At 40.1% G+C, this 11,942-nt stretch overlaps 1 protein-coding gene across 1 annotated transcript in view; it reads right to left on the bottom strand.

Moving 5' to 3' along the window:
- The window catches only part of LOC131281349 (BAI1-associated protein 3), a 49,660-nt gene that overhangs the window by 2,255 nt on the left and 35,463 nt on the right, over positions 1–11,942 (bottom strand). The window contains exons 5-8 of the mRNA XM_058310676.1: positions 2,143–2,431; positions 1,858–2,059; positions 1,483–1,790; positions 41–569 (exon numbers count right to left, since the gene is read on the bottom strand). Of these exons, the coding sequence (XP_058166659.1) occupies positions 41–569; positions 1,483–1,790; positions 1,858–2,059; positions 2,143–2,431 (1,328 nt within the window). The remainder of the gene's footprint in view (positions 1–40; positions 570–1,482; positions 1,791–1,857; positions 2,060–2,142; positions 2,432–11,942) is intronic.

The following is an 11,942-nucleotide window of genomic DNA, read 5'->3' as shown; positions in this document are numbered from 1 at the left end:
CGTTCGATCACTCTCTTGTTCATCTTGGCATTTGACTTACCAACGAATCGAATTGCTTGTACACTATACTAAAGTACTGGATGCCGTTGGTCGAATCGAACAGCGTGTGGTAGTAGGTGATCCCCAGCTGCAGGTCCGCAATCAAGATCGTCGTGTAATGCACCAGCGGATTGGGGGATCGTTGCGATTCCCGCAGTTGCGCTTGGGACCAGGTGATCGAACCCTTTCGGAGCGCGCCTACAATCTCCCCCCGGACGCCTTTGCTGAAGGGACTCACCTGCCGGAAGGCTCGCATCGAACCGAGCAGCCCGAGACACCGGAGCATATACTCGAGCCGGACCAGCGAGGGCGGATGTAGGGCGGGGAAAATCTCCCGATGTCGGCGCATCTGACACAGCGAGCGCTCGACGAAACCGTTCAGCGAATCGGCCAACCATTGCTCGAGCTCGCGCGTCAACGGTTCGTTGTTGTAATTGTTGATCCACAGTTTGTCCACCTCGATCAGCTGCCGGTGGATGAACTTGGTGTCCAGTGGCTTTTTGCGGTTGATTCGTATGATCGCCACCAGTCTGTGTGCAGACGGAAGAGGACATTAGAGACGCTCGGGAAGGTGCACAGGAACCAGAGGTGGATCAATCTATTCCGGAGCCAAAGTCTAGACTAACTTGCCTACAGACTTATTTGTTTTATAAGAGCCTGTTATTCTTTATACATGTTTGCAACATTTTCTATATTCACCATAACTCCTTTACATATCTGATAACTATTGTTATTTCGGGATCTCAGGTATCTATTGTAAACATCAGGAAATAACTAGGCTATAATTTGTAGCCTAATTGATTTGTTAAACAATTTTCAATTATATAGATCTCAATTCAGATTTAATTACCAATTGTTGCTATAAATTTATAATTCTATTTTTATGTTATTGGAAATAACATATGTCGTAATATGTTCAAATTCAGCATATTCACTTGAAAAATCTAAATACGTTGAAAATTTCCCTGTTTATCCAAAACATGTTATGGACACATGGAAAATTTCCCTGTTTATCCAAAACATGTTATGGACTGCAAAACCTAATCTGCAACGGCCTAACAATGTTATACTGGAAACTACTCTTTATTAATCCTCTCAAATTTATTTAATTCATCTTTTAAGAGTCTTAAATCTATTGGGATCTTAATGGAAGATCTTTCATAAAAAGAGTGATTTTTTGAGTTTTCATGGTTCATTTGAAATCGATATCTAATCGAAGCCTAAAAATACACACTTTTACCTGTTGCTATGAGCCGTTGGAAAAGAACAGACCGATTACAAGACAAACGAAAACACTTTCTGTCAAAGCTTAAGGCGAAAAAAAACATCGGTAAAGCATTATCAGGGTTTGTCGATGTACGAACATGAATGACAAAGAAAAACCTGCCAATAAGTCCGCTCATAGATAGATCCACCTCCGACAGGAACGCCCAATGGTCTTACTTTGCTAAGGAAATCTGTAAATCCGATAGGTCACTTTGCACAGCCATCTGGTGCAGGATGGTTAGCGACGGTCCGGCCAGCTCGCCGTTCCACTTCCAAGCCGGATCGTACACGTTCAGCTCGTGCATCATGAAGATTGTCTGTAGTCGTTCAAATTTTTTCACCTCGAGCGTGTTGTCCTCCTCGGACGTGCCCCGATCCTCGCGCGTCGACAGCCACATCTTCAGGCGTATGCGACCCTGCACCGAGCTGCGCGCGCTGCGTGCCTCCAGCTTGAACCAACCCTCCAGGCCAGTTGAAGGAATATCCTGCAGGGTTAAAACGTATCAAGCCTGCTCACAATGCGCAACAATCGGCGGGTTTGCAAAGACTTACACAGACTGGAATATTGATACAACCCAGGAAATCGTCCTGCGAGCCTTGGCGTGCCGATTGGCAAACCTGTTTGAAAAATCTACCTAAACCCCTAACGCCCCTCACTTCGTTCAGTCGCGAGACAGCGTCTAGCACACTGCTCTCGTCGTCGTGGTCCCAAATGTCCAGATGGAGCTGATCCGAGTGTATGTCATCGATATCGCTGCAGATAAAACAAAGGGAAAGCAGGTAAGCCATCTCAGCCATTTACGTCGGCATTCTCTTCACGGCACGCCATAAACTTACAATTTAAACTTTTCGTTCCACTTTGGACACAGTGTGTGCGGTTTGACCGAGGTGGCCCGGATGAACTTGGCCGGCACGGGTCCAACGGAGTCACGCTGCTGGCGGCCATCCTTGCGCTTGAAGCTCAACCGGAAGCTGTGGTGTTTGCGCAGTTTGCCGTGCTCCGGTGAGTCGAGACTGTCCATACCCGTGTCGGAAAGGGTGCGTGGCGTCATCGGTGGCTGCGGTGAGGGTGGTGGTGGGGTGCCGGAGGGTTGAATTCCAAGCATGCAGTAGGGATCACTGAATCCTGTGGGAAAACAAGGTTGAAGACTAATTTTACAAAGGGTGTATGGTTTCTAATAATAATTTTTTTAAAGTTTTCCAACCACGAAACCTCACAGACGTTGTATTAAACCCTTCACACACCGCCTTGCACATGCCTCCCTATTTTGAGCCAACCACCCCGTATGTTGCGTATCCCGCAAATGCGGCAACCATTTGTCACAGCTCTTTAGTGATTTTACTCCTTCTTTTCACACGCTTTTCCTAAACCGCGATCTTTCTCCCCCCGGGCGAACAAAAGTTTCTCTGCACGTGCTCCAAGTCATTTTCGGTTAAGACAAATGTGTTTCGTTTGCCGACTGCGTGACGTTTCAATTACGAAGATGACGATCGGGTGGCACTTTTCCGTCGTCCCTGGAGCTCGAGGTAGGAAAAACCGACATCGCAGATGAGAAAATGCAAATGTTGTTTTCCCCGCATAAACATTTGGAGCCAGGGAATTCCCCTCCCGCTGAGAGGTGGGAACTCAGTTTGAGGCGTCCTACGTCCGGGCGCGTTGGTGACGAGTAAGACTGCAGAACGCCAAACGTAGGCGATTGGCGTTTTGGTAAATCATTAAAATTTATAACCATAAGCCCCTTCGTAAGCCTTCGCCGCTCTGCCGGGTGAAGGTACGCGCGGAGCACAGGGAAGTGGCCAAGCCGTCGCGCACCCGACGACGGTTTCATGTGGAGGCTGCTCATGGTAATGCCGAAAGAGATGCGTCCTCCACCGGAGGGTTTCATTGATGAAAGCTTATGGTAATCCTATGCACCATTCCTGCCTAAAACTGCTCGATCAGGGATACACCACTCTTCCACACGAAGTGGCACAATCAAATTTGGATAATTTTCCACGATTGTATAATTTCTTTGCCCCATCGGAGACCACATTACAATTTAGAAGAGATTGCTTCTTTATCAAAATATATGTGATGGCTGGTAGTAAACGTGAAATAAGACGTTCGCTTATGATACCCAACTCATTTGCCCATTATCATTGATTTGGAAAATATGGTTTGATATAACCCTTTTTGAAGAGTACTTAGCTATTGTTTGCTTTAGAAATAGTATATAGTATTTAAAACATTGTAGCTCACTCTCGACGAGTAAACACAAATTAATGTTTTTAAATAAATTTACTAAATGGTTGAAACTGTTATCGTCTGGTAATTTTAAATGGTCTTGGATGCACTGTATTCCACCAGTTTTCTTCCAGAAGCAACATCATAGTTGTTTCACGTTGCCTTGAGAGTTTGAGTTTTCAAATTGTAGTTTGAGGTTCGGAAAGCGTTTGGCTGTTAGCGTTAAGTTATTACTATCGAAAGTTACTTTCGTTTCAAAAAGGAATCAATACTATGCTGCTAAAAGAGTATGCGTATAGTTTAAGAATCCTTAAAAATGCCGCAAAAATGGTGTGGATTCTTATTCTCCTTGCGGGTATTTTTGTTTTTCATCCGATCATTTTCACAATCATCTTTCATAGCTTTTTTGGAAATAGTGCGATTTAGGCTTTAGCTTTTATAACAATCTAATGCACACGCTCAATGAAACAATTAAATAAAGTAAATATTCAAAAGTAGCATAACTAGACTGCCAAATAACCAAACTTATAACTAGAATAATTTGAAAGCCAAACCTTCAAAATCATGATAATGTATAGTCTTTATGTTTCAGATTAAATTAGAATATTGAGAAGCAGGAAGTAATTTTGTTTATTTATTGTTTAATAATTATTGATTATTTGTCTGGCATAGGCAGCCCTATCAACTTAAGGGGTATTGACATTTTATAATTTTAAATTAATATAACGGGACAGAAGTTAGCACATGAAACAACGTAGTGGTGCATTAAGTTGAATTTTGATATAAAATCGCCCCAAAGGAAACACTATTATTTATCATGCAAATATTAATATAATCTCATACGCGCTCATGGTTGTAACATGCCACTGCAGGGGTTGGCAGAACGGATCATGTGGAAGTTATGAAAATATCCTGCCATTTCGGTGCTGACAGATTCGAGCTCCGAATATCCAAACGATGCGCCTTGCGTGCACACGAGCGTCGTATCGGGTACCAATTATCGGCTACTGGTCCCACGGTATTCGGGCGTACCATATCCTTACCGCACGAATAACAATAGAGCATAAACATAGCCCCCGTACCGGTTATTAATTATCTCGGGATACAAGATGCCTAACGCAAGGCCGGAACGATATCGGTATTATCCCCTCGATACTGTGCTGTATTGCTATATTTGAAGCGCTTTGCATAGGGCCTTCAATTCTAGCCAGGCATCCCCAAAAGGCCATCCTGTGCGAGTACATCACTCCACGGAAATGGTACGCGCCTTGGTACTAGTATTAGCTGTACGGGAAGTGCCACGTAGCACGGGTTGAGAAAGGTGTGTCGGCCGAGCACCGTGTCTGTTGGAGCGTAGATAGCAGTTAATAAAAGCCGATACTTGATGCTTCGATGGAATACTTTTCAATGGCACGCGATGCAAATGGGTGTGGGGTGAGATGAAGAAGGTAGTGTATCACTCGGCACCGGTGGAGCAGCGTAGCATAGTTAATAAACCTATCTAGTCGACCGTGCAGACAACGGCTCTGGTCCCTCTGCTACCCGCCACCGGAGGACAGCTTTCCACCGCAGTAGTAACAGCTAAACACGGTAGCCATCGCGGAAACTGTGGGCTTCGGTTGTGAAGTACCATTGGCCTGATTGTGTTGTAAACGTCTATCCACAGACAATCGTCGTTTACTTCTGATACACTCGTTAGGCCGAAGCTGGTCCTCGGTGATGCGGTTCCTTTTTCGCGGCTGTGGATAACCCAGCCCGGAAGCGGTTTGATGGAGTTGACAAAGGAACAGTACACGTAACGCTACGTAGCAACAACCCGAGGGACTTGAAGCAGTAAGCTGATAACGTGTCGACAAGCGGGGAAGCAAAATGGTGCATGAAATTTTTATTAGACTTTCCATTTTGCTACTATTCGTTACATTTCTTTCCTATCAGTTTCCATCAGAGAAGTATGGTTATTTTTGTCAAGTTTTTTAAATGTTTGGCCTTATCAGAAGTAAGTTTGGTTTTTGTACTCTTGCTTAACGAAATATTTTATGAAGTAATGAATATAATAAAATAAATTATGAACAAAATAATTACAGATAAAAAAAAACTATATATTATATGTAAAGGTGTTTTTTCATCGATTTTCCTGGTTTATTTCAGTCTATTATTTTCGGGCCGTTTCGAGTGAAACTGTTACTCTATTTTTCAACTGCCATAAATCCGATTACAATTATTAAAAGAGATTTTACGTGACTTGTGATTTCGTAACTTTTTTTTGCATCGGTTTAAATAAATGTTTAAAGAACGATTGTGTTAATCGTGTCGTGATTGTGATAATCGAACCGCGATGTTAACTACCATGGCTATCATTTTGATAGCTGTTCTAAAAAAAATTCTACCCTATGCATAAATTAAAATACCACATAAAAGCTACAGTTATCACATAAACAAATTCTTTGGGAAGCATAGCCTTTGCTTGGTTTTCGAAAACCGTTGGATTAATCAATTTAATAAACAATTTTTATCAAAAATGGTTCAGCTAAAAAAGTGTGCTAAAACCGCTTGGAAGTCAATGTGTGAAGAAAGAGTAGCATGTTTTATGAACAAAAGTAATATTATCTTAACCCCTTCACAGTCTCAGTGTTTTTTGAGATTTTTTGTGATTTAGATCAGTACTGCGTTAAATTTGGTTCAATTTCATCGATTAGTATCGCATATATGAGTTAAAATGTACAAACATGTAATTACATGTTTTTGAAGCAGGTGTACTTAGAATCAATGTCACATAACGAAAATAGAAACAAAGCAGGCGACAAGTAAGTTAAATATTTTAAAACATGTAAGCCAACGGTTAAATCTCCTTGGAAAATGAATCTCCTCGGAAAATCTTTAGTCTAGTAAACAAAAACCTTATTATCGGGCATATTATTAGATAGCATTGAAACGGACACGGTTTACATGAACAGTTGTTCCAACAAATGTAGAAAGGTTTACACTACACCTCGACATATTTGACCATATCGAACGAGGAGGCAATATTGATGATTTCCGCCCGATAAAGAAAGATATCAGAAACGGTTGCGATAAGGCATATCGCTTGCCGGATGTTTCGATCAGCCCTAGCCTGCACACTTCCGTATACGCTCCCGTATTATCGTCGCATAAAGGTTTGCCAACCGGCCTGGCCGGAAACCGGAAGTTGTAAAGGTGGACCTGATCGTGCTGATAATTCGTTGTTTGGCGGCGTAGTTCGAGCGTAGGCAGCAATATATGTTGTAATATTTTCAAATTTGATACACAACATTAATGTGAAAAAGATTAAAAGATTCCTTTTCATCCGTAAAATCGAGCTTGGGTGGTTAAACGTGTGTAATCCATCAAAAAGAGAGAATCCTGCCCAACGCACTGGAGTGATTTCTGTGACCCTTTGTTGTAGCACTCCGTTTTTTGTACCCACCCGTTTCCAGTTCCATTCTTTCATAAAACGATTTTTTACAACTGGCTTACTTTTCCTACCGCGCTCAAAACCCCACGGGCGCAGCATAAAGAAGGGTGAAGGTTTTTATGTTTACGGTGCCTCTGTCAGGTATTATTATTATTATTTTAGTTTTTTTAATACTTCTGCCTGTTTTTTTTTCTTCCACCACCCTGCCTGGAGGGTTTGCGTGCGCTTTTATGAGGACCGTGCCATTTGTTGATGGAAATAGTTGACGTTTACGCGAATGACAAACGATTGCAGGAAGCAGTTTCACTGTTTGTCGCGTTTACGCGTGTTTTTCCTTCACTGTGGGTTCCTTTCTGGGGTAAATAGTGCAATCAGATAACGTTCATTCAATAATGCCCACGTATTTATTTTATTTCACTTTCGTGTATTCTTGATGGTATTTTGTAATGGCTGCCGTAATGGCAGGAAATGATAAATCCGTGAAAAATGGAGCCATGAAAATAACATTCGGCAGCTTAGTAGTGTGATGGACATTTCGTGGAAGATGATGTAATAAAATTCCTGACGCCAAACGTCGACCAATACTTCAAAAGTGAGAAATAAAACGAACGTTGCCAGACAGCGGTACTTAAAGGCGTAGCGGGAAAACGAGTCAAATAAAATGGTTAAATGAATGAGTTTCGAATTTGAAGGTTTCGGTGGGATTAATACCGCCCCCGTTTGGCCAATGATACCCCCTTTTCCTGACGGGAGTTTCACAACTCCTTTCCATAGTCGCACACCGGGTGGAAAAAGCTATCGGTTGTATATGGTTCACCATGCCATGGGCGGTGCGAGGAGCTCTGATTTTTGCATTTTTATTGTTTGCTTTATTCCCGCAGCAAAAAGAAAAATGTTCCCCTAATCCATGCAAATGGATTGAAGTAAGCGGTTTATACTGGTATGATGCCAATACACATGTCGTTTTCCATTTTTCAGCTTCGCTTTCCGCCTCCAATCACTGTCCGCTTCCCGGCCATTTCCGGAATCGCTCAATTTTTCATCATCATGTTTTGCCTGTCAACAGACAACCACATTACTGCTAATTTGTCAACGTTTTTCGGTTTCATAGAGTCGTCTGTGTTTGCGAGAAATGCGAAATGGGCACAAAAATAAATAAATAAACGTTTTCGTTTCGTTTGGAGATTATTCAAGGATGACATTTATCGCAATGAAGATCAAAAGTATTTACGGGATTGGAATGGAATGTTTTGTTATCGAATTCAACGACGTCAATTTAACAAAAAAACAATTACAAGAAAAGCAGTACATTATATATTGTTTTAAATGAAGGCTGAAGGGAAAAAAAACAAATGCTATTAATATACTTAAAAGCTTAAACCAGGAATGACAATATATTCAGATGGTTCTTAACGCTGTTAATAATTCATAGGAGATATTTTTAAAATAATAAACTCTTTTTATTAGGATGTTTTTTAACTTAATTTAAAGAAATTCTAGATTGGTAACTCCTACCAAATTCTTTGATGTTGAATATGCAAATATGCAAAACTAACGTTCAAAATTACTATACATTTATGACTAATTTAAATAGAATACAAAAAGATCCGATTTACTTTTTTTATTGACAATTTGTCGTTTAAATAACATGTTTTTATTTGACTAATCTAACTTATTAAAACAATTATAGCAAATATAAAATTGGATTTGAAGATTATGTTATTTACATTTGATTTGATCACTTTTATGCCAAAATGTGGTTAATATAAACTACTAAATAACATGAGAATATCAACTCATTTCTCATATTGTGCACAAACTTATTATGATGTTCATGAAACAAAAGGGATTGTTCATGAAACAAAAACGAAAAAATGCTTTGGGTTCGAGAATGTTGCAAAGTCGTAGATGTGTTTGGTTTTGCGGTATATTGAAAGTTGTAGCCGCTTTTCGTTTGAATAGTTCCAAGGTGCAGTTGCATTCTTTTATATTTTGTAACTGTAACTGTAGTGTTCAAGAGATCTTTTGTAATATTTTCTTCGCTTTGACGAAAGGTTCCGTAAAAAGGAGAACTCGTAACGATGACGGTTTCACTCATAATAATCGTTCGTAAAGGCGTAATAGATAAGAAGCCCCGGGTTGAAGAAAGAAATGGGAAAGATGTTCAAGATAAAACACCCGACCGGGACGAACAGTCAAGTTGAGTGAAAAAAAAAAACGTCATCCTCTTAGACACTTCAAAGGTGTCTCCCCACCAACGGTGTCAGGTGTGTGCGCCGAACCCGAAATGAAACGGACGAAGGCTCTTGATCATCAATCAGCCTTAATGGGCTGGACCGACGTCTTCGGCGGTCACCTTCATCGCCCTCTGCCCGTACTGGTCCGCGAACGGTTCACTGACCGGTTATTCTTTGTCAAGCAAGGAAAATTATGGTGATTTATCAGCTTCACAAAATGTGACGCGCCTCAACAACATTTCAAATCTGGGATTATAAGACCTATGTAAAGGCTTAGGTTACCATTAGAACGATGAAAAATGGTTGCATGTAGTCATAGCATTACGAGCAAAGATGCTAGAACACAGTGGTTCAATTATAGGAATTTTATACAGGTATAAAAATTATCCACCATCTGTTTAAATTAATTTTCTCCAGTGTTGTTTGTACTGGCAAGTGATTTTAAACTATGATGTGAAACATCGCAATCGACATTTCTTCGAAGCCATTAACTAAAAACCTTGGATAAAACTAAATCAATTAATTTATAACACAGTAGATTGAAGGACTGGGTTTCTTAAATATTTTAATTGTCGAGTTCACTATCTTAAGAGATTGAGTAGCAAGTTGGTAAATTGCCAAGCTTGAGGGTTCTTGCCGAATTCTTTTTGTGCCAAGCCGTTGGATTGTGCACAAAGAATCCACTGTAATGTGGGGTCTTGTTTAGTTTAGCGTTTCAAAAAATCTCACATATCATTTTATGTTATATAAAATTAGGAACTATTTCAAACTGTCCAAAAGTACCAGCGATCAATTGTATTACTGTCATCTGCATGCCTAACTCATGCAATATTGAAATGGTTTTTAAAAATGTTTGGAACCATAATTCGTGTATATACTATATAGGTCTGTTAGTCTGTAAGCATCTTCTCATCATATTCTAACTTAGTTTATAGGCTTTTACAAGAAACATTTGAGATCCATATCGCTCGACTAAACCTCCACGGGGCATTAACAAACCGCGAGTCCCAGCAGAGGTTCCATTTGCGGACATCAATTTTACGAAGCATTGACACGCTTCCCACTGGCACTGCCTGTCCTAGGCTGGAGGATCTGAGGAAAACCGAGTTCAGAGCTGATACAAGCTAGGATTTTCATCTTCGCTTTTTTCCCACTGGATTCTTCAACGTCAACGCTGTTGGAATGCATGATTGAGTTGCGTTAAAAAGAGTGGATTTTTCGATCGCATTTACTTACAGTCGTTACTGTTCTCAAGGGTTTTCTTTGGTCTATAAATACGCGTTCGCTTTCTGTTAGTCGCATCGTCTACGTCTCCGTTTGCTGCACACCGCTATTGGTACCCTTCGTAAAAATCGTACATTTTGTCTTTATTTTATTTCTTAAGACTTGCGTAGCTTATAGTGATGAAACTTAACTTTGATCAGTGTCGGTAGACGGTATAGTGCATTACAAAATAAGGAGACGATCGGTGTGATTTTTACACATGATTACAATCTTATGACTTCTTGACATCCCTCGAGCTCCTTATGATTTATGACTTTAACATGATGAACATTAACTATGCGGTAAGTGATACACTAAACCGTAAAAAAGCGTATGGTGTGATCAATGGCCAACGAAGAACTTCATAATCGTTGGATGTCACATGATAAATGGTAAACGGGATTAATCCGACAAAGATGAAAATGATTTACGTTTACTAACAATAAAAAAGACAACTATCATGTACGAATTGTGTTACCTTATTCTGAATCTTATTCATGCATGTTAATTGAATATCCTATGTACAGTTTGTTGAAAACATTTCCCATATCCTAAACTAAATGTAAACTATGGCGCGAATTATGCTGAAAGTACCAATACGGCCAAAAGGGATTCAAATAACGTCATGTTACTCGTCGGAATCACTTTGGTATACAGGGGTTGATGTTTGACTGGTGACGCTCAACGCAAACGTGAAACGTTGCCTGCTTCAAATGTAGATTGAACATCTTAATGACATCACTTGGGCCCTTGTCTCATTAAGTCAGATTTGATCAAAGCAATTTAACTGGCGCAGGAATCGATAGGATTACGTGGCAGGTGTAACCCAAACATCTATAGGGTGATTTAGCTTGCGTTCCGGTCGAGTCAAGCTTACATGTTTCATGAACAGAAGCGTTATGCAACACTGTTTCCAAAGGAGTCGGGTGCTATGTCGATTATGTCTTACGGTATGGAAGGAATGAAAAGCGAGCAGTTAATTAGAGCTGGTTCTATAGAATCTAGGGTTTAAATTGCATCTACGCGTTAAAATCAAGGATTATCAACTTTATTCAGGGTCATTTTAGCTATTTTCTTTTATTCTCTACTTAATTTATCTAGTTATACTTTGAATAGCCAGGCTTAAATACGAATTTGGGAAATAATTTTACAAAAGATTGGGCGTCTCCATTTATCTTTTAAACTTGCTTAGTTTTCTTGTTGAAAATTGTGATTGGTTAGCAGTTAAATATAACTAGTTCTATAATATCTTTAGATTCATTTGCATCTATGCGTTGAAACCATGAGTCAGCATCATGTAAGCTATTCTCTTTTATTTTCTACTTTATTGACTTATTTATACTTTGAATAGCTAGGCTTGAATATGAATTTGGTAAAAACAAATAACAAAAGACTGGGCGCCTCCATTTATCGGTGAAATTTAACTAGTTTTCTGGTTAAAAATTGTGATTGGTTTGAACTTTGCGCTTCTCCTGTACGA

This window comes from Anopheles ziemanni, chromosome 2 (assembly GCF_943734765.1).
Source record: "Anopheles ziemanni chromosome 2, idAnoZiCoDA_A2_x.2, whole genome shotgun sequence".
Classification (NCBI taxonomy): domain Eukaryota; kingdom Metazoa; phylum Arthropoda; class Insecta; order Diptera; family Culicidae; genus Anopheles; species Anopheles ziemanni.
This window is presented reverse-complemented; position numbering and strand designations above follow the sequence as displayed.